The sequence below is a fragment of the Toxorhynchites rutilus genome, chromosome 3 (assembly GCF_029784135.1).
Source record: "Toxorhynchites rutilus septentrionalis strain SRP chromosome 3, ASM2978413v1, whole genome shotgun sequence".
Taxonomy (NCBI): Eukaryota; Metazoa; Arthropoda; class Insecta; order Diptera; family Culicidae; genus Toxorhynchites; species Toxorhynchites rutilus.
The window spans coordinates 81732097-81756571 of record NC_073746.1 but is presented as its reverse complement, the minus strand read 5'-3'; the positions used below and the strand labels follow the sequence as shown (position 1 = coordinate 81756571).

Here is a 24475-nt window from a genome sequence, read left to right as displayed (position 1 = left end):
CATTCGGTTTATTTATTTGTCTCTTTTTTATTTGCATCCATAGCAGATTACGATCGCCGTGCGCCGCCGATCACGCTTCGTTCACATGGCGCGCGTTGATACAGATGATGCGATCTTTGGATTTAAAATCGATGACCCCCCTCATTCTCACATCCACAAACAACATTCAAGCGAGGTTACTGCAGTAATTTACGGCTCACGAGTGTGTGTTTGGGTGAGGCCACTCATTCGCGCCGAAACGCATCGGCGCTATCGTATCTATTGAAAGGTTCAGATATCATTCGGGGAACTGCGCGAAGCGCATCTGTCCCCGTTACTCAGCCACCCGCAGACAAAATAAACAATTCGAGGAAGGATAATGAAAACCCCATTTTTTAAGGTTTGTTTTTCTCTGCCGTCCCAACACATCCGTGGGAATATTTGGATGACTGTCTCTTAGAGACGAGTTTCTTTCGATGGTCGCTTTCCCGCGCTAAGGAAAACGGGAAAACAAATGATCGATTTTTTTCTTGTTGATATACACTGAGGAAACATTTTCTCGTTAAACCAAACGGAACAGAACAAAATGGCGTCGTTTTTTCGTAACCATGGGTAAGCATACGCGTGCTCCCTTGGCCGAGTGGTTAGCGTCATAACTAACATGCCGGGTGTTCGGGTTCGATTCCCGTTCTGGTCGGGGGAATTTTTCGTCAAAGAAATTTCCTCCCACTTGCATTGTGATCACGCGTATTCTAGAGCTTGCCACTCAGAATGCATTCAAGGCGTGTTATTTGGCATAGAAATCTCAACTAAGTACTAATCAAAATGACGCAAGTAATACTACGTTGAGACGGCGAAGTTCCTCTAGGAACGTTAGTGCCATTGAAGAAGAAGGAGAGGGTAAGCATACGCGAGGGCTACGGAATGTGGTGCAATCTCTGGGGCCTAATATCCTATATGGTTGCGCGTCTACTTACGCGTTCAAATCTCAGAGCCCTCAATTGGCAATGCTCAATGCTCATCTTTGTGTGGAACAAATACATCCACACAACAATCATTAGAGTGATGGAGACCCAGCCATTTCCATCCGCACACGCTCTACTGCTTGCAATAGGGCACATAGGACTATTTGTGCTATTAATAATACAACAATGAATTGCTTGTATCAACTGCCTTACTGTACGGTTAAACTGAACAGTGGAAAAAATTAAATATCTTACGCTGAAAAAGCGATAGAATGTAGTTTACTATATGTATTGATAAGATAAACTGTACACAGACTATGTTGCAACTTAGAATGATGAGGCAACCTGAGACAAACGAACTAAAGAGGTAAAATAGAAGATAAAAAATCGAATTTAGACTTTTTTCAGTATTCCAAGTGTATGCATATGAATCCGGATTTTTTCATTAAAACGCTTATTATTCTTCAATAGTTTGGAATATTTTATTCAATGTTTTGGAAATTACCATCGAAAGCTGTACAATTTCCCTAATTTTAGGCAATTATGAATGTCTCACAAAAAAAAATCTTCGTTTTTTCGATCCAAACCAATCATCGCGCAATTTTCGTACATTTTCATGAGAGCTGCGCAGCAAGTGCGCCCATCCCCATCAATAAAAAAAGACGTAATCCGAAGAAACCAAGTCTGGCGAAAAAGTCGCATGCGGTAGTTGAATCTAATTGAGTAGCTCAACCGTATCCCGGACTGTCCATCTTGCTCGGTGTGACGGAGCATTGTCATCAAGAAAAATCACTTTGTGTTGTTTTTTCTGGTGTTAGGTGATTATTGGAGCAGAGCACGGTTCAATTTAATGAATTGTTTTTGGTAACGTCACTATTGACAGTTTAACCGATTTTCAAAGGTACGCACCATAGCGGCATCTTTAGTAATTAAAAACACAATCGACGGAAATCGTGTATGACAAGGCAAGGCTGTTTTTTGGACCACTCCACTTTACAAGCTTGTATTTATTAAAATTCTTATTATTTTTCGTTTAATTATTTTTGTATTCTTTTAAGATTAGTAAACAAATAATTCAATATTTAAATCTAATCTATTGATTGAAAAATGATAAGCATCCATTTTTGAACATTACTTCATGTTTCATACGTCTCAAATTGGAAGGTAGAATATTCCAGTTCACCACACTCCTCACTATGAATGAATAGCCATACATAGCTGTACTATGGATAGGTACCACAAGGTTGCAGGTCCGCTGACATCGAGATAGATGTAGTTTGGAGAACAAGTAGGATTGATTAAATATCCGATTGAATATCCTGAATAGAAACAAACAAGCACGCATGTTGTAGAAGTTACAGAAAGGGCAACCAATTATGTATTTTTGCAAATGGCGCACTGTAGCCATACGATTTAAACTGAACACGTATCTCACACAATCGTTCAATGCCACTTCTAGCTTTGATCTCATGGCAGGACTCATGTTAAAGTGTCTTACATCTCCATATATAAAATGCGGTAGTATTAACGTTTTAAACAGCTTCATTTTGATGTTTTGCGGGAAATCAGCAGTCGATATCCTCAGACTACGAAGGTAAGAATAAAATTTTGCCACACTGCAACAAAACAGTTTATCCCATCCAAGGTTACTCTGGAAGGTGACACCAAGATTATTTGCATGATTACTGAAGTCCAAGTCAGTTCCCTCAATATTCACTCTTGGTAGTCCGTCAAGGAAACGAATATTTCCGAACATCAAAACTTTCGTCTTCGTAGGATTTACTTGAAGTGTGTTCTTTTTTGCCCAATGAATTACTTGTTCTAGATCACGGTTAATACAAAGTATTAAGCTCAGCTATTATGTCAGCTGACAGGTTGTATACAGAATAATTGTACGTCATCGGCAAACATTTGCACTCGACAATATCTGAGAACATTGTGGAGATCATCAATATAGATCGACAACAATAAGGGTCCAAGTACAGACCCCTGTAGCACGCCAGAGGTGACCCGCAGGCTATGTGCATGAGCATCTCCACAATAGACAGCTTGAGTTCTATCTGTAAGGTATGATTGTATCAGCGAAAAAGCGTTCTGATGAAAACAAAATTTAGTGCAAAGCTTCAAACATAAACGTCGAAGAGAGAGCATGACTTTAGCTGGAAATCATATGGGAAATCTTAGAAAAGTAGAGTAAATTTTAGCGATTCATTATTTTAAACCATCTTTTTGACAGATCACGCGTGATTAGTGTCATGTGTCAAAATTAATGTTGTGTGTGTAGGGTTCACTGCCTTTTTACTACGGAAAGACTCACAAATCAATGCTCTGCTAAAAATGTTTTCATTGTTCTATTGAAAAATTGTTTCTGGGGATGAAGCACATTTTTGGTTGAACCTATACTTTAATGAGCAAAATTATGTTATTTGAATGCATGCAATGCATTCTGAAAAATGTACTGTTTGGTGCGGTTTGTGAGCCAGAGGAGTCATTGGCATACTTCTTTAAAGACGGAGACTTAAAATTAACTTAAAAAAATAAATAGCAAGGATTGATTTTTTAACCCCAATAATCAATTTTATATTATTTACAACTTTACTTCCGTAAATCAAAAAAACAAATGCTTAAAAAAATCAATCTTTATAAGTCGTAGATATATAAATTCAAGTTACTGTTAGGAAACATTGAAAAACATAACTATTCCGCATGTCAAAAGTAGCCCCCAACAACGTTATTTTTTTCAATGAGTTAAAATGCTACGATAAAGAAAATATCTTTCCTGATACAACCCCGTGCCTTGCTGACGCGGTCCATCTTCATGCGCCGAGAAAATACAAAACAGAGAGAGAGGCGTAAATGGAAGCCATTCAATTTAATCAATTATTCTTATTTTTAGTTTGTCTTGTCAATGCCAAAGGCATATCAATTTAGCATTTAAAAAAATTGGATTCAATCACGAATGTGCTAGAGAGAAGCCATTGGAAGCCGCTGATTAATAAGGCTGGAAGCCCATCAATATGTATCCTCTCCGAGGTCAGATCACCCAGAAATGCGTCGTATCTTCAGGGTAAGTTGCCACTCTGGATTGTCTGGATTCGACACTTTTAAAACGCCATATACGGTCGGTTAGTTTTGGGGTGTGAATCAAGGATGAATCGACATGGGACACACGAATTCCTAATTATATTGCTAATTACTACCCAACCGGGCCCAGAGAGTATCAACGGCGCAAATGCGATGGACACGATCTGGACTGTGGACCCACATGAATGGGGTAAAAGCCGCCGCGTGGAATCAACCTATTTGCAGCGTAGATCGCCAGTGCTAACAAGCTTGCGAGTAGATGCGAATTTGTGCAACAAACAGCGATATAATGATCCGCCCAAGTAATCAACTGCAGATGCGTGCTTCGCGTTGGCAAGGAAAGAAGTCGCTAATTAGCACACGTCTTTCTTTTACCGCGAGGGAACTTCACATGCTGGTGCGCTCTCGTTTCGACAAGAAGTGTGAAAAGCATGACCAAGACGCAGCTTCCGCGCTCTGTGGAATTCTTTGTGATTTTAATGGAAATAATGAAATTAGTCAACAAATTGATGGGTGGAATTCTTGATTCTTTGTTGAGGGAAATTAACAAAAAAAAAACATGGAATCGCAGCGGAGGAGATTCGAAGGCGAACTTGAATATTCGGGATTTCATCAAGCTTGTTTTATATTTAGCCCGACAATTAACCGATAGTGCTAATCGAAAATTCCCGAAATATGGCGTTCGTACAAACAATGTCCGATTATACCGGTCTGAACCGGACTTATCGCCGTAACCTGTTGACCCGTAACTGAATTTTCCTGAAGTATAAGTGGCATGGCGATGATAATGTAAGAAGCGAAGCTGGACAAACAACAACGACGATACTGTTCTTGTTTTTGGTCCACCCGGAGGATGGAGGGGCTTGTTTTTTCCTGCTTGGGCCGCGATAGCGCAGAGAATACTTCTTTGAGTGGTGATCACCCGACTTTTATGGGGGGAATATTATAATTTCTTAATCTACGGGTGAGTGCGAATGTGACCCGCGCTTTTTGGCAGCTTCCTCAGCCGCAGTATGGGGATTACAGAATTCGGATTTCACTATCGCAATGTTTGTTTTCACATCAGTCCCAAAATGGCGGACCACAGTCTGGTTTTAACTTGAAAAGATTATCGGACACAACAAAACAGTAGGAATCAGTGTATAAACAAACGATTGCGATGATATACTTCCTGCTTCCTTGTCTTCTAACTTTGCTGCAATGCGTTGCTGAGCTCGTGATCGCACTTCACTTTTTTCCGTGGCATTCTGAATATCGCCTTTTAAAGATAAAATTAAATCAAATGATAACAAGCAAACTGCCTTACAGATAAGATCCCCAACCAGTGGAATTAGTTACGATAAAGCGACATGTTGTACTCCTTCCGACATCTTCTTTCTCGTTGCCAGAGATGCGAGATTTTTGACGTAGGACTACGGTTTTGATTTCTATATAAGGGGGTCACTTTACGAAATTGAAAAGGAAGTATATAACGATTCATTAAGAGCTGGATCATGCGGACTCAACTTTTACCCATGCTGTCAAACGTTTCTCCTATAAAATAAACAAACGTTGAGTTACAATTAAGTCTAGAAAAATTTAGAAATCAAAATACTGAAGTTTCAAAATCTACCAAAATGTCAGTTGTGCTTTTTTGATGCCAAACGCTAGCATTAATTGATGAAAAGTTTAACTCATTCATTTTATTTAATTCGATTATTTTTGCCTTCCATAACAATACTCGCGTAACTTTCTAAGTAACAAATGTAAACAAATCGAGTTAATGGATACATACCATTAGTTCTCAATCATTGAACGCATTGCGAAAACAACCGTTCAAGTATCTATCCTTTTCACCTTTTTATCACCGATACAAAATATGTCCAATGTACAGATTCTTATTTTAAGCACTCAAGTGTTACTTCGGACGCCACTTTCCTCTGACGCTCGATACGTCCGAAGTAACAAAGCAATCAAAAAAACACGAAGTCGCACTTCGGACATTTTGAGTTTTTGTAATTTTCGGGTGTAGATACCGTTTTTAGTGCAATTCTACGAGTGATAACAATAAAGATCTGCTTTTAGCACGAAGTGGTCAGTCAAAATGACCAATGTATCATTTTTCGCTCGGAGGCTTCAATTTCAAACTAAAATCACATTACAACAATCACGATTGGTTTTTCAAAGTTATTATTGGCTGCTCGTGGTGAAAATAGTGATAAAGATCGATTCCTTTTGGAACAATCCGCGGAACAATGTTTCGGTCTTTAACTTCGTTTTTCTCGAGCTGATGTGAATGTTACATAGGGCCTTTTCAAAAGTAACGCGAGAATACTTTTTTTATGTAGTGGATTATTATATGAAAAGTAATACTTTTTCTCCTCCTGATCATTGGATCTCTTTTGGCCCTTTTGACACTATTGGATTTTTTGGCAACCAATCTGAATCTATCCGCATGACCCGGATTAAGAGATTTAAAACGTATATTACGCAAAATCGTTATTGTGATATATGTTATGTTGTGTACTATTAGACCGGAAACTTATCCAGCCTTTTTTGCTTAAAACATGAACAGTAAATGTAGTAAAAAAAGTAAAAAATTATGATTGAAACGGGTATGTTATTTTGATTTCACTAGCCGCTCGTTTTCCTCCACAACACAACGAGCATTCTTTATGCCTACATACGGGCGTTAGCTCACAATGTGAGTCGATGCGTATTATGAAATATTCTCCATTTCCCGATAATAGACATTTATCAGTTGGCAGAATCAATGCAGAGATGATCTTGGAATTATTTTGGAGATAATTTGTTAACTCTATCCTCCCCAAAAATATGACGAGAGCCTTGCTCAAAAGGTTAAACGTTGATAAAGATTTTATTAGATTGATGTGCAGGTTGTTTCCCATTCAATTCGTGCTCATTTCACGTTTTTATCGTGTAGGTCTTACTACTAACAATTTATGTAATTGTGGTCCAGGATATCATTATATCGAACATGATGTTTGGTAATGTTAAAAAAGTGACTTAAAAATTTAACTAAAAAATTTCACTGGCTGTTGAATTTATAGGTTTGAAAGGGTATACTCACACATGTCAGATCATGATAAGTTGAATAGTCGCGATCTTAATATTATGTTACCCATATATGTCTTCCTTAAAAGTAATAATGTTGTTATTTTGCCCGCTTCATTTCCCTGAATTCACTTGTTCGTTTTCCATTCCGTTCCCCATAAAAAAAGCAGAACTTAGAACCAGGATGAGATCAATATATCAAGCTACACGAACTTTCCAAGAGAGCGCTCATGGGCACAGAATACATGAAAAACATCACTTGACTGTAAAGTTATTACAATTAAATGCTATTTTTATCCATAATATATTTCTGTAGTCTTAGATTTATTAGACTTAGGTTTAGATCTATGTAGATCTGAGCTATTTGCATCAAACTGTTTATAATCGAATTATATATAATTGATTCTGCATTGTTCACATAGAACTTAAAAATTATTTTATATTATTTTACCTGTTTATAAATTTTGCTATTATCATAGGAAAAAACCAAAATTAATATTCAACTCTTTATTAGAAATTTGGGTGGATCTGATGATAAACTCTCAGCCATGAGCAAAGGAATCCGTTCGCTTAAACCACAAATGAATATAAATTGCCAATTACATATTTAAAACTCTCACCCGGTTCAATGTGCATTGAGCGTAACCGATCCACACATCAGCAGAAAAACAAAAAACAATCAGCAAACGCATATTTTATTGCGCTGTTTCTTATTAATATGAAGGGATGGTTCGCGCACAACAAGAAAATGACAAAAAGTCAATTTTAAATTTTTCGCAGTCTAGAGCGACACTGGAATAAAGATCGACGAAAAACATCTTTAATAGTATCGCACAGTGAATTGCGCCTCGCTGCTACGTTACTTCCTCCTTTTGCTTAGAAATCTTTATAATCATTTGATGCAAACATCTCTGCGATTGCATCATTCGTTTTTTCGTTACATGTTCGCTTTTCACGTTTTCCTTTTACATATTATATCAAATTGTTAAACGTAGTCCTTAATCAAAATTGCAACGGAAACGACATCATGAATATTCACTCTAAGCAAGCTTCACTCTGTCCAATCTGCAAAAATGATGATGTCGACATTGAGGACGAAGAATTGAACACCACAAGTGACAATAAAATATTTGTATTTATATCTGCATCGAAAAATTACTAGAGACTGAAGATAAATATTCCATGAGGATTCGACTCAGTGCAGCGACAAAAAACTCAGCCTTGATGTAGTGGTAAGCGTGACTGCTATGCTCTCTTATGTCTCTTTTAAGAGCACTTTTTTGGAAGACGGTCCGAGACAATCCATTTTGATGAAATGAAACGAATGAAGCATTTCCGATTGAGCGTCCTTTCGCATGCGAAATAAAACACTTCAACGGTAAAAATGAATATAATCCATTCATTCTAGCAACTCCAATTGTCAATGAAAATTTCTGCTTTCTAAATTGAAAAAAAAAACACAAAAGCAATTAACGAAGACGAATCGTTGCTTCAGTATGCATAGAGAATATAACAATTTCACTTTACCCCGATGCACTAAAATGACTCGAAAGTAGAATGAACAATTAAAATTTTCCTTTCTTGGTTTTGAACATAACAAACCCTGACTCTATAAATCTGAAATTGATTCAATCATTTCCCAAAAAACGTTTACCAAATAATGCGCAAGAAGAACGCATGCATTAAAATTAAAGTGTCACACAAGCGACCTTATTCGTCAGACATACCCAGCAAACATTAAGTCGTATGAATAGCTATAATTGGAGGCGATATACATACAACCAAGACACATTTGTATGATATATGATGCAGATAACTAGCATATACACACAAAAGTGGAGGCGATATACGTATATGCCATATTTTGTACGCATGGACGTATATAACGATATGCGATGCTTTTTGGACTGATATGCGATTTGATACGACAACGTTACCACTCAATCCATCGATGACATGGAAAATCGTGTTTTTGCCTTTTATGCGATTTTAGATATATATGATCGATATTTTGATTGATATTTTATGCGATTGTGATTTGATACGAAATTATATGTGACTTATCATGTGCAAAGTTATACGATTTAATGTTTGCTGGGTAGTTTCTACAGATAACCACTTATTCCGGACGAGACAGCCTGATCTTACAGTAGAACAATTTGTCTTTAAGTTTTTTTTAGCTTTAAGTTTAAGTATTTAAATTTGGTACAATAATTGAAATGGTCTGAGATTGTAGCTGCAGATAAATGCACTGAACGAACAATCAAATGCTTAAGACCGGTAATGATGTTCGGACCCGGATTCAGGTGGAAGTTAAAAAATCCCAATGAATAAGAACAGATAAATATCAGCTGACACGCAACCTTAGTCATTGAACTGCAACTCACTGATTTTTCATTAAATGCACCTAACAGCGGGCCATCAAATCGAATTACATTTCACAATCTGTCGCAAGTACCCCAAAATAGCTCTTAAATAACTTTGATGACGGACATGTACCCATCCGTTTAGCGTAAACGGCGTAAAACTTGGCCTTCCCTAACATCGCAACTGCTGCCAAATCTATAATTAGAAAAGGTCGTGTCACTTGTTAGTTTACAAACCAAGCAAAATTTGTTCAGGAAAACAATGAAAAAATTGTCCGGCGCTGACTGCGTGCACTCGGAGTGAATAATATCCATTTCTTGGCACGTAAAAAAGGCAATGCTGTTGGTCGGTGGTAAACAAACAACAACCTCCCCATTCATTGCAGCTTCTCCCACCAAAATTCAACGATTTAAGCCAAGCATCATCGCTTGGAAAACAGCGAGAAATAAAAAGAGAATAACCTGCAACACAATCTCGCACTAATGAACTAGTTTATCTCAATTTCAACAACAACAACAACAACAACGTTGACATAGTCACAATAGAGAAGCCAACAAACAAACTAAAATGACGAAGTGCACTTCGCCTTCGAAATCTTTCGAACATCGCAAACAACAATTTGCAAGCTGATAAAGTTTATCAAAAATCATATCCCGAAAGCGAAAATTTACAAACCTGATAACGGACGATTGATTGCTCTGCTTCGAGTGTAGCAACAATTTTTTTTCGTCTTCCAATTGAGTTTTGCTAACGTGCACGAGCGATTAGTCTAGCCGAAAATCTTTCCAACAATAATGGTGTGGTATTATTATCAATTTTTTTTTTGCACATTGTTATCTCGAGAGTAACCCCCCTGCCTGGGTTAGAGCGAGGAAGGCGGCTCTAGGCGACATAAACCAACGAAGGTCGGCCGGTATTGTCACGATAAAAATATAATCGATCGAAATGAATCGCTGCAGAGTACAATGATGGTTCTGCACCAAACACTAACTAACTTTCATCGTTCCATCGTTTAGTGTGATTGGTGTGTTCTATAAATATCTATTTATCGAACAAGCAAGGGATTTCTCATGCGGAATAAAGTTCCACCACGTCTGGAAAATACGTGAAGGAACGGGACTAAAGGGCGTCTCTACGATGGATCTTGTGTTAGGTCTAATAATGTTGAGAAAATTACTAAATCAGAATGGTTGGTTGTGTGTAGTTACTTCTTCGCAGCTGCAGTAGTGATGCAAAAGGTTTTCACCATCGGCGCAGAATAATATTTCTACTAGCGAACGGTAGCGAACGATGAATAACGAAAAAAAATCATGTTTACCTTCTTGATGTGGAAGGCAGACACAGCAAACGTTGAATCTCCTTACGTAAAGGGAAATCACTTTCGAAACGGGGGGGCTCAGACTGTGTTTCAGGAAAACATGTTTACATTTTCTGGTGTATTTTCCATTGACGTAGACCCAGGAAATGCTACTGCCTGCTTATGTTTTTCCAGTTATTCGGCGAAAACAATGCCAAAATTGGATTAAACGAGGAAGTAATAACCCACGCAGTAGCTTCCGGGAACGTCACAATGCAAAGATGTAACCATCGCATCCGAATTTCTCGTTTACATCAGGGATCTAAGATTAGAAGTAGTGATTCTTTATGTATTGATTACAATTCATAATAAACATAATGTTCCTGTGTAACCAAATACTACACTTTGGACTTGACTGCCGCTTAAATTTCTAATCTGGGAATGAAATGATAAGACATATTATCGTCTCGCAGTACAAATGTGCGATGTCTGACGCGCTTCATAATGTCTATACGCTGGTTTCGATCATCTTTCTTGGCAATTATTTATTGTATACCAACTTATTGCGTCATGTCTCGACCAAGTTTCTATCCGTTAAACTGATCGGAGTTTAAGTAAACGTGTAGTTCAAGGACAATAAATCGAAGGCCAGAGAGGCAGAAGCCTAATTCAAGAGGTCAAAAAGGGGGTGTTCACCGTTTCAGTCGATTCCTAATTTATTTGAAAATACACAAAAAGTTACGAAGCACAATGCTGAATGTTTTCGTAGGTACAGAGCCATAGGCAGACGAGCATCAGGTAATGAGCATAGCACCTATTGTGTAATTCCAAATGAAATCGAACTAAAAATGCAGATTTTAAAAACTTGTATTTTTGATTCGAACGAAAGTTTGTGTTCCGTTTGGGATGGAGAAAATATGAGTTTTCCACAGCATTTGGGAATTTTTTTCTTAACCAAGTGTAACTTTTGAAAAGGGCGTATCAATTTTAGTAAGAGAAATCATCGATAATCAATATCTCAAAAACTATGAGTCGTATCGAATAGTGTCTTAGAAAGAGTTATAGAGTATTGATACGTAAATTGAAACGTAAAAAAATATACACGGAGAAAACAAATTAGTATTCTTTATTTATTTACAAAAAAAAACTTTAATTTGCAATATCTAAAATACATTTTTTTTTCTTTTTTTCATGAAAAATAGATCTCATGTAGAAAATTAAAAAAAATGAGTCCAAGATGGTGAAACTATTTTTGACGAACTTTATGGAACATCGAATTTTTAAGAATTTCCGAAACATCAAGTTTTTGTATGTTAACAATCATTTTTGGCCACAAATTATGAATTCTGATGTAATTCAAAACAGAAGAGCTCTGAATCAATCTCCATCTAGCTGCACATATTCTTGAAATATTTAAAAATATATTTCTAATTCAGTGTATTTTTTATATTGAATAAGCTTTTTTAATATGTTTGTCGTGTGATACCGCCATGTTCATGAAACTTTATGAATTTGATTATAATTTTCAACAACTTTTCCAAATACATCATTATGGTAAAACTATATGTTTAGGGGATACGGTGATAAACATTATCGCTACGTTTTGTATTAACCCACATGTCTTCAAATGTTATTCAACGTAACTGCAATTGCCCTAACTCTTCTATTTCGGCCGACCTCGTCATCGAGGAAGAACAAGACTCAATGAGGTTCGATCAGGACAGTCATTAACCTGTCCACACAAACCGTTAATTGTTTTCCAAGCACTCAAATTCCTTTTCATACCCGATAAATAGTTATTATACAAATACTGCCTCAGGTAGGTGAAATTCAACTCCAACGATGCCTTCAACACCTCCTTAAGTCGATGCAACGCATCGGAGTGAATAAGCTGTGTGTGCGCGTAGCGCAAGCAATGCAATTTGCTGTTTAATACGCGAACCGAGCTGAATAAGGTTGATTATTATTGCACACTACCTAGGCCGTGTGCTATGCGATCTAAAAATAGCACGAGAGTTTTTTTTTTCATTTGGTGTATAGTCTGCTTACTACACAACTTGTTCGATCGTAGTATGGGAGGAGTAGCGCTTTATTACATTGTGTGGTTCTCCGACTGGCGCTTGCTGGGGACCACATTTCACAATTGGAGATAACACTGGGTATGATGTATACCTGTGTAAGCGCAGGTATAAATCCATCTTCTCATTATCCCTCTAATTGCTCATTTAGTGAACAGCGCCGATAGCATTTAATTATGAAGTTACGATTATAACGTTATATATTCAACAACGCCTTCCAATAGCACGAATCTTATCACAACGAACCGAACCAAGCCATGAATGGAAAATTCCATTCAACAACACGCCGTCGCGCGTATTTGCGGCACACATTTTTTGCCGACGGACGAGGCTTCAACCGCCTAACTTTCTTTTCTGTTGTGGTTGTTGTACCTACATGCTGCTGCTGCTGCTTGGTCTACCTCCAGCTGCACAAGAGAGCAAGTTCCCAAAAAGCCCACTCAGTGTTTAGACGGCAGAGCATATGTACGAGCAGACCGGAACGGACCGAGGCCTGTAGAACGAATATCTACAACACACACTCTTAGTTAGGCGGCGACATACAGACAGTGGCGACCACTGTGGTTGAGTACTGATTCGTGATTTGAGCGAAAACCAGTTTGGGAATAACCTGATCCCGTGGTACGGCGACTATGGGTTTTTATACAATTAGATTCGATACTCGGTGGTATCGACAATCCACGATTCACGAATTGCTTACGGTAAAAATGTTACCATTCATTTCAAGACGTTTGCTGGGGTAAGCCAATCGTTAGTTTCTTTCAGCGTTGACGAAGATAATGGTAATTTTCGAGAATCTCATGAGAGTGAAATTAAAATTAATTAAGTCATTGTACTCATGAGCTCTTCCAAGAACGCTTTGATTACAGCTCAAAACCCACATATCGAAAACAGAATTTGGCTATGAGACTCCACAAACACCACAGGAATCACATAATCATCTACTATGAGTGTCTTAAAATCTGCCATTCGTTTGAACAAAACGTCCATATCCAACAACGTTAGTTTGGTTGAAATTCGTTAACCGCTCACCTAACAGACCAGGTATAGCGTGCTCTGATTATGGTGGGTTTGAATTCCTTCTTCTTCTTCATAAAATTGATATTATAAATCTTCATACGTTCCCCATAAAGCAATGTTGTTGTTGAAAGGAACAAACAATCCGAAGACAGTGTCATAAATCGATATTTACTTCATCTCAATTTAGTCCTTGGTTATGGTTTATTCTACAAAATGAAATATGGTTCATCTATTTTACTTTCCTTTGATGAAGAAAACTATAGAAAAGAGTCCGTAAGCATTCGTACAGCATGATCAACATAGAAATCAGTTTCGTTCATTTGGATCGTAGAGGATAAGTGTTCAAACAATTCAGAAGTCCAACATGTTTTAAACAATCCGAAGAAAGCAGAAAGTATTTTGTTGTGATGTTACAAAGGGATAGTAAATATGATCAGGGAGTATAGTAATTTGGCAATGCTTTTTTTTGAAGTTATATCTCTTCGAAAAATAATTTGGATGCAACTGATTGCATTTGAAGGGTTCACCAGTGCTAGCGGACACCTGACATGTTCCGGTTTTTTAGGGGAGGATGCGTGAAAAACAACCTTTTTCCATCGCTTATGAGGGATTAAGCACCAGCTTAATGACAGCATCCTCACAAAATTCATCCAAACATTGTCGATGTGAAGGTATTATCTAAAGCAGCCTCTTCACATTCTCGTTTTTCCAGAACTTGTTTAAACTGTCTTGTGGAAAGAGCGAATGAAACAAAAATGTTTCACATGAGTTAAGAAAAAATTTGAATTTCAAAAAACTCGAAAAAAATCAAAATTAAAATCGCAAAATGAGCGTATATTCAAAGAAAATAGTTTTGCGATTGCTTTTTCCAAACAACTAACAATTTATCACTTTTCCATCGATCGATATAAGAATTAATAGTGCTACAAAATATGTCCATATTCACAAAATATTATTTAATTCTAAGAGAGTACTGCCAACTCCAAGCTGAGTTGGTTTCTAGATCCTTATATCATTTTTTCTATAATGGAATTTTATTTACATTTTTATTGTTTTCATAAACTAGCAATAATTATGATGAAATCCGTAATACGATTCAACCAGACCAGAAGGTTAAGATTCGTTCAAAAAACAAAATATAACCAATTATGTTCAATTGATTCCGAAGAATCAATGCACAGTTTTGTTTTACTCATTGAATCTCATTATTAGCCTTCCTTCTCCCGCAAAAATACCATCGCTGCGATCTATCACCTCCACAATCTGTTATATAAAATGCGATCAGATTTACACAAATCTTTTCTTGGAGAATGGACTCAGAATGCTCAGTTGAGAAATTTACTCATTTGGCATTTGCATTTCGCGGAGGGAGAGATAGTCTCTCACAGTCGAAACTTCCTTTGACTTTTGAAAACAGATAGCTTCAATAACTAATAGTTCCGGATTTTCTCTACTACTTCAAATTTTCATAAACCGATTGAAAAATAGCAGTTTATATAACAAACGGCTCTTTCCAAGGCATCCATTTGATTTCTATAACGTTCAAGTAGGATCTTTTCTACAGCTGTGTTTTTGTTCTAAAACATGCTTGTTTAGGCTGCCCTACTTGAATAGCCACATTGTGACAAGAAATATTTTGTAAATCTTTCACCATTTCCAATAAAGTGCTCCTCTAGTTTACTCTGAATCATCGGGACCGAAAAAACGCATCAAAATGAAATTTCGCAGAATATTTTGGGATTCTATTTATTTGCCTATTTTGACTCTCCGTCTTCACAAAATGGTCTGATTCACAATATTTTTTCTTTGTATCGTTCGATGCTTGTTTGTGGAACTCGAGCGCCATCTTAGTGAGCGCCACGCTAACCACAATATAGTGGGAATCACTATTGTGAAGATTTCAAGAAATAATCTGGATCTCAGTCTCAATCTAGATCTGAATCCAAATTTTAATCCGAATCTGAATTTGAGTTGGAAATCTGAATCTGGATTTGAATCTGAGTCTGAATTTGAATCTCAGTCTGGATCCGAATCTGAATTTGAATCCGAATCCGAATTTGAATTTGAACCCAAATCCGAATCTGAATCTGAACCCGAATCTCAGTCCGCATCTGAATCTCACAAATGAGTCTGAATCTGAGTCAGTCCTGATTTGAATCTGAATCCGAATCTTAATTTGAGTCCGATTCTGAATTTGGATCTGAACCTGAGTCCAAATCTAAATACGAATCTGAATCTCAGTCCGAATCTGAATCTGAATCACGATCTGAATCTTGATCTAAATCCAAATTTACATCCGAATCTGAATCTGGATTTGAATCTGAGTCTGAATTTGAATTTGAATCTTAATCCGGACCCGAATCTGAATCTGATTCTAAGTTCGAATCTGAGTCTGAAATCTTCAGGTAGTTTAGAGGACTGGGATAAATACTGTAAAAGGTGAGAACGGAATGCTCAAATCGACCATTTCAAGAGTATACCTAGGATTTTCAAACTTCGGTACAATTTGTAGTGAAGTACTAAAGGAATCAATATAGGTTTTGCAAGGATTTTGAGGACCCAAATTTCACCTGCAAATATTAAGTTGGGGAAAAAGTTATCCATTATTTTCTCGGTGGCTTGTTTCGTGATCAATATCTCGCGTAATATCGATCATACAATTTCAAGTTTAGGTCCGTTGTAAAGGTGAAATTTCACACTAAAAAAAAATCTTGCTGTTTTTTGTTTGTTCCATTCATTTGTGAGTTATAGGGTGTTAACAATGGAGGTCAACAAAGAGAAAATACGCTACATTTAACACTTTTTCTTTTATAAATTCAAAAATGCAAGCCAGGCCGCTGAGATTGTGAATCGTATTTATGGTGCCGATACTGCAACAGTAAAATACGTGCAACTTTGTTCAATTTTAATTTTTTTAAATATTTTTCTATTTTTTTAATTTTTGTTTTAATATAATACACTCAATTAAGATCTCTACTGTCAACAAATGAACCATTTGAAGCTAGCGATTGACCAGAAACGTCAATGGCCAACAGAAGAGGTGTTGTGTTTCGTCAGGACAACGCAAGGCCACACAATTCCGAGAGCTTGATTGGGATGTTTCGATGCATCCACCATACAGTCCGGATCAGGCACCAAACGATTACCACCGTTTTCTCACATTGCAAATTTTCCAGAGTGATAAGAAATTGCGATCAAGGGAAGATTTTTAAAATTCATTTCTAGAGTTTTTCGCCAAAAGGGACCAAGATCTCTATGATAGACATTATGGATTAGAATAGCAACAGATTTTACAACAAAACAGTGCATATCTTATCCAAATCGGACAATCCGAACATGTTTAAATAGTTTAGAACTCCACCCTAAAATAATGAATTACTTTTTACTCAACCTAATATTTAACCAACTGCAACAGCAGATTTTCTCAAACACTACGAAATACCTAAAATATCAAATCTAACGTCACTAGGATATTCCAGAGTTAGAAATTTACGAGGTTTTTTTACGCGGATTTTCCAATTAACGCGGTTTTTTTTACGCGGATTTTCTAATTAACGCGGTTTTTTTACGCGGATTTTCCAATTAACGCGGTACCCACGTAAAAAAGACTAGTGCAATATCGCATCTCCCCCTCAGCTCACATTTTTCTCTCATGTTCCCTCAGAGCAAATTACGATAATTAGTGCTTGTAACGGAGTTTAGCGCTTAGTGCCGCACCTTATCATGAATCATACGTGGATTTTAGGTGTAGGGTATGAGGAGCTCGCCGGGCGGTACAAAGGGAAGGGGTCTACTTTGCTCTGGACGGTCCAACAGGTACTGCACGTGCATCGGCAGAAGAGTGTACAAATTACTAGGGAATCTCCTAGCAACAGCAGATGACCTCATTCGTGAGGAAAGCCGAACTATAGCTACCAGTAACCAACGAAATTGCAGGAAAAAACTACGGATTTCGGAAGCGAGCAATACTCAACTTTTTACTTCCGTTCTACGTAAAGATAGTCCCATTTGATATCTAGCACTAGGTGACATGGTTTTTTACGCGGATTTTCTAATTAACGCGGTTTTTTTACGAGGTACGTTTCCCCCGCGTAAAAAAACCTGGGTGTATTATTTATTTTCAGATGTTCATCTAACACGAAGTTAGTTTTTAAAAAATCTTCGTATTGCACCATGCTCCCCAATTTTTTTCTTCGAGAGTATTTATTATTTTATAGATAGATGAAAAAAAAGAAACTAGCAGAATTTTATCCATGTTCAAATACTCACCAATCATCAAGAAATATACTTATTTAACTGCAAATTAAGGACCGATACGGCGGATGTATCTCAGATTCTAATTGATTCATTGATTCATAAAACGTTATGAGAAAAAAAAATTCTGTATTTATCGTAGTTCAGAGATACAATATGGGTTTTGCGATCTTCAATTCCTCTTGAATGAAAATTCGAACCTTAGGCTTGATACGTGCAATCAACTTCGGCACAAGCTGTTGGACAACCTCGACCGCTGATTTTTTTCCAGTATATGATCACCGATGTAGCATTTTTTAACCATTTTCCACTCTCATTAAATTCGGCCAAAAGTTGACGGGACTCCGGAGAGATCTAATAATCGACAAAACACGCTCTTTCAGACATTCGTTGATGTGTAGTTCTCCGTTTATATTATTGGTTGTGATAGAAATCGGAATCTTCCGGCCACAACTGCAGATTCTCTGGCATCAGCTTTCGGCAAACTTGTTCGCAAACACAAATTTCCATTTTATGAGAACATCTCTACGATCCCTAACTACATGAAACTTCTACCCAGAAGCTGTTTGAAGCCCAATTTAACATATGTTCCATCGTCCATAAAAATGCATCCGTTGAATTTGGTCAGTCTTGTCATTCTCGAGATATAATCAATTCCTTATAATTCAATTTTTGATTAAGATTTTTTAAAGTGAATAGCGAATTCGAAGGCGATACCGTACATCTGATATCGCGGATAGGATACATGTTTAGAGTTTTTCAAAGGGAGTAAATATAAGAGACTTGAGCCATTTTTTGACGTAGGATTACGTCTTTCATTTCTATACCGGGGTGTAAAATCAAAGTTTCGAAAACGAAAGCGTTACGCCGGAGACCGAGATTTTGAGCATTAATAGCTCCTAAACAACCTAAACAACTGAATAAAATGTCTACGCGTTATATACTTGTTACTTTTTGATCCAAAAACTTGTTTCAATAGTCTTAAAATTGATTTCAAAACAGGCTATTGAATACACCAATCGGTATATAAGCGAGCGCCACTCGGAAATCCACTCAGTTCTAATTGAACAGCGATTGGAGCATGTTGTCGCTGTTGTGGTGAAGCTCTTCGTTTATCATGAAAGCGCGAATGAACGGTGTCTCCAAGAGCCTGTTTGTGCACCTTAGGCCAGAAGGGAATCCATCAGGAGGAGAGTGACGCCGCAAATGGTTCCCCGGGAAGAAATCGAAGCAGCCGCCACACACACATACACGCGCGGAACTCTTCGTTTGGATGCCATTCAGCAAAATAATCTGCCAGTTCCCCTGGGTACTGAAAAATACATTCATGCGAAAGAGTTAATTTTAATGTTTTTTATCCATGTAACACTGCGACCAAATATTTTTCAATTAAGTGCCATTAACAGGTGGTTATCGAGTGACATTAACCACTGGTGGGCTTCGAGTATCGAGGAAAATCGGGAAAAATCTAATCGTTGCTGAAAAATAATCTGCCAGTTCCCCTGGGAATTGAAAAATACATTGATGCGAAAGAGTTTATTCTAATGTTTTCTATCCATATGACACTGCAACCAAATACATTTGGTTTTGTGATTTTTCAATCAATGGCAATTAACAGGAAAGCTTCTGAAATTATTCTTCCCCATCAGTAGAAAATTTTCGTATCCAATATTGTATGCGCGCTCAACGGAAAATGTTTCGCATCGCGAAAATTATATAATTTTCAATTGATTATTGCTCAGTCGCCGAAAGTTTCAAACTCAGAGAGTTCATTCCCCTCTAGTTTGCCTTCCAAATTGCCATCGTAAACCACACCTTCTCTCGATTCAATCACGGACAAAAAGAATACATAAGCGATATTCTGGTGGTGAAACGCATTCATTTTTCGTGAGGACATCGACAAGACAACATCGTTACTGAACGAGTTGAACGAGCTGGACGAGCTGGATGGTGAGGGATCAAGAGATTCATTACCTGGCCACACACATACACACACACATATATACGTACGGAACTTCTTTCGTTTAAATGCCATCCAGCATCGAGAAGATTCCGGAAGAATATTATCGTTGCTGAAAAATAATCTGCCAGTTCCCATGGGAATTGAAAAATACATTCATGCGAAAGAGTTTATTTAAATGTTTTCTAACCATATAACACTGCGACTAAATAGATTTGGTTTTGTGATTTTTCAATCAAGTGCAATTAACAGGTGGTTATCAAGTTAACATTAACCACTGGTGGTGGACTTCGAGAAGAATCGAGAAGAATCCAGAAAGATGTCATCGTTACTGCAAAACAATCTGCCAGTTCCCCTTGGGATTGAAAATTACATTCAAGCGGAAGAGTTTATTTTAATGTTTTTTTTTTGTTTTTCTGCGACCAAATACATTTGGTTCTGTTATTTTTCAATCAAGTGCAATTAGCAGGAAAGCTTCTGAAGATTATTCTTCCCCATCAGTAGGATATTTTCATATCCAATATTGGATGCATAAAACCTTGTACCTCCAACGTAACGCTCTCGTTTTCGAAGTCCCCCAACTATTCATTTATTCTTTCATTCAGAATGGATTCAGATTCAACTTCAAACAAATGATCACTAAATCAACGATAGTCCTACGTCACCATTGCGGTTATACCATAGATATAACCCACTTCCTGTTTTTCGATAGAGGCTCTTAATCCTTACAATCCACATCGGAAGTGGCCGATTTTTTAGTATGCTGCGGAAAAAAACATGCTCCTTCTACCCGTATTTTTGCTAGGACAAATTTAGTCAAGTTCAAGGACGCACTAACAAATAAATGCTCCATTTTTTTTACCGTGCGTTTGTTGATCTGAGCAGCAAATAGACACACCCAATTTTGCATACCGACTATACACACCCGTCGGTACAACTATACACAAGCCATAAATTATTGCTCACTGGCTGTTATTGACGGAATTGCAAGTAAAATAAAAGATTCTACGTGTCTAAAAATAACTCGCACTTGGTTGGATATGTATATGGAAGATTCGTGAAAAGCGAATGTGTAAGTGCACCTCTAATGATTGCTTGTCCGCTTATTCTTCTCATGTTCCCACAAATCCGCATACTCGAGTCACCAGAAGAAGAAACTGATAAAAACGCATACATGTGATGTTGTACTGTTTATTCTATCCTGTGGGGACAGAACGATAATAATAATGACAGCAAGGGTATTGCGTCTCAATTCTTGCCGGCAATAGAGCTAGGTACAGAATCACAATACAGACATGGGATCAAGTGCAGAGGATTCCGTTTTGGTCCCCTCTACACAAGCTACCTTTTCGAACAAATCCCACGGTTAGTTTCTCTGTGAAGCAACACACAGAGGGTACACCTCGTCACGTACGCACTTTACCCAGTTATGATGTATTGGTTTATTATAGGTAAATTTGGGAAGTGCTACAACAAACATTTCTTGTCATCCCTATAGATTTTTTTGTGTGTGTGGATATTTTAAAAACAAATGCAATTGTTGATAACTTACCCTCCAGCAAATAGATGAATAAATGTATCTCGCTCACGCTGTGTCATAATTTTTCTTATTGTCTCCTTTTCCTTTATCGTGTACAGTCCACCACACTCACACAAACAAAAGCGTTTATCGGTAGATGAACCACAATTTTTCCTCTGAATGTCTGTTTTCCTCTTGCGATATTTTACGCAAAATCTGTCGGCAACTGTCTTTTGTTTACTTTTGTCACGAAACTTCTCGTTGAAATAGATTCGCTTCAGTTGAACAGTCACATAGCTCAACAAAAACACGCACACTCCACACACAGAACTATCTTCATTGACACGAAATAGTATTTCGCCTGCTGTGGTTTCCTACGAAGGGCGAAGCACTAGCGCTCCACACAGCGTGTAATTCGCTCGCCGGCAAAGCTGCCGAAGCAGGCTGTGATGTAATCACAGGTGACTTTTTTTTATCCACTCCTCCCGTTAACCGGTTATCCGATTTCGGTCTGGTTCTGTTTTTCTCCAATTGGTACCAGATCAAATTAAAAAATAATTAACAAGGACGAATCCTAAAGACAGTACCTCCTGCTTCTTCTTCTTCTTCTCCACACGGGGGTAGTAAATTCCTTCCGGAAGAGGTCCCGAATCGTACCGAATGCGAACTGTAACTGAGACTCCCTCTTCGTTAATCAGTGCAATATATAACTAATAGGTCCAATTAATTTCGCTCTTGGGATGCGCAGCTTTGCATCAATCACTTTCAGTTTCTCAATTCTTCACAACAATGTAGGTCTTGAACAAGAAAAAAGTTTATTTTTATATTCAAAGAAGAACACAAGCTAGTTCAAACGTCCACACAAATCGGCTGTTGGTCACTGACTGAAATGACGAGCCAACACGAAGCTACGCAGGGAGCCAATGTGAGCTTCTATAACCAGGGCTGCCAGATGTGGAGACAGGTTCTGATATTGTAAACATATGACCAGCTGTATGACACCCGCCATTTTTTTGATGCCAACATCTCAAACGAATTTAAAAAAGCATTTATTTTCTTTCAAAAGCATTTATTTTCTTTCTTTTCTATCTTTCTTCCGTAAAAATAGCAAATATTGGTCGAAGATCTCGTAAATATGGTAGTTTAATCGAGACATATTTCCTCGTTCCGATATTTGGAATTCCATATTTGAAAACAAAACATCTGACATTCCTTCTAGTATCTCACGTCAAAATGGATGCATATCCAGTGATGGCAGGTTATTTTTCAATTATTTTCACATAGCATGAAAAAGTGTCTAGCTATAAATTATATTTAAAAAAAGATCACCGGCGTTCAAAACTCAACATTGAGCACTAAACAAAATACCACGTTTCGGATTAAGAAATCGATAATTTCATTTGTTTTTCACACAATTTTTAAATGTCTTCGAGACGTCTTCACAACGTCTGGCATCGCTGTGCGTATCATTTGATAAATTTTGTACCAAATTCTCACTCCAAATTGAGACTGTCCGAAATTTCTAGAACAATTCTGTGTAAGAATATTATATGCATGAAATTGTTTGTTTGAAAGTTATTATATTAGGCTGTCAAAAAAGTCCTGCGGTATTTCCGCGAGGTGTCGTTGTAAACGCGTAGTTCTAGTTGTATTCATTGTATCGAGTCATACTATAGCTTGTTGGAAAGGTATGTCAAGGGCTATAATATAGTCCTTGACAGTGTTTTGTTTGGTGTAGTCGTTCGTGAGTTATAGTGTCGCAAATATGGAGCAAAATAAAGAGAAAATCCGACATATTTTACAGTACTTCTATGACAAAGGCAAAAATGCATCTCAAGATGCCAATTAAATGTGTGCAGTTTATGGGCCCGACACAGTTTCCATTTCCACCGCACAACGATGGTTTCAACGTTTTCGTTCTGGTGTAGAGGTCGTCGAAGATGCGCCACGCTCCGGAAGGTCTGTCGTCGAAAACTGCGACAAAATCGCTGAATTAGCCGAGAAAGACCGGCATAGTAGCAGCCGTAGCATCGGCCAAGAGCTGGGGATAAGTCATCAAACCGTTATTAAACATTTGAAGAAGCTTGGATTCACAAAGAAGCTCGATGTATGGGTGCCACACACGTTGACGCAAAAAAAAAATCTTTGACCGTATCGACGCATGTGAATCGCTACTGAATCGCAACAAAATCGACCCGTTTCTGAAGCGGATGGTGACTGGCGATGAAAAGTGGGTCACTTACGGCAACGTGAAGCGCAAACGGTCGTGGTCGAAGCCCGCTGAAGCGGCTCAGACGGCGGCCAAGCCCTCATTAACGGCCAGGAAGGTTCTGCTGTGTGTTTGGTGGGATTGTCAAGGAATAATCTATTATGAGCTGCTTCCCTATGGCCAAATGCTCAATTCGGACCTGTACTGCCAATAACTGGACCGCTTGAAGGTAGCACTCATGAAGAAGAGGCCATCTTTGATAAACAGAGGCCGCATTGTCTTCCATCAGAACAACGCCAGGCCACACACCAGGCTTCTTTGGTGACGCTCCAGAAGCTCCGGGAGCTCGGATGGGAGGTTCTTTTGCATCCGCCGTATAGTCCGGACCTTGCACCAAGTGACTACCACCTGTTTTTGTCCATGGCGAACGAGCTAGGTAGTCAGAAGTTAGCCACAAAAGAGGCCTGTGAAAATTGGCTATCCGAGTTTTTTGCCAATAAGGAAGCGAGCTTCTATAACAGGGGTATTATGAAGTTGACATCTCGTTGGGAACAAGTCATCGAACAAAACGGCGCATATTTGACTTAAAACAGATGATTGTAACTAATTTTATGAACAAATGAAAATTCAAAAAAAATACTGCAGGACTTTTTTGACAGCCTAATATGAGCACTTTTAAAATAAAAATG

General features: G+C 37.9%; 1 protein-coding gene across 1 annotated transcript in view; it reads right to left on the bottom strand.

Annotated features, from left to right (window-relative positions):
* The window catches only part of LOC129776139 (mitochondrial carrier protein Rim2), a 34209-nt gene extending 11746 nt beyond the window's left edge, over nt 1-22463 (bottom strand). Inside the window, exon 1 of the mRNA XM_055781576.1 lies at nt 21611-22463. Coding sequence (XP_055637551.1) covers nt 21611-21657 — 47 coding nt within the window. The 5' untranslated portion in view covers nt 21658-22463. The remainder of the gene's footprint in view (nt 1-21610) is intronic.
* Nucleotides 22464-24475: the final 2012 nt, after the last annotated feature.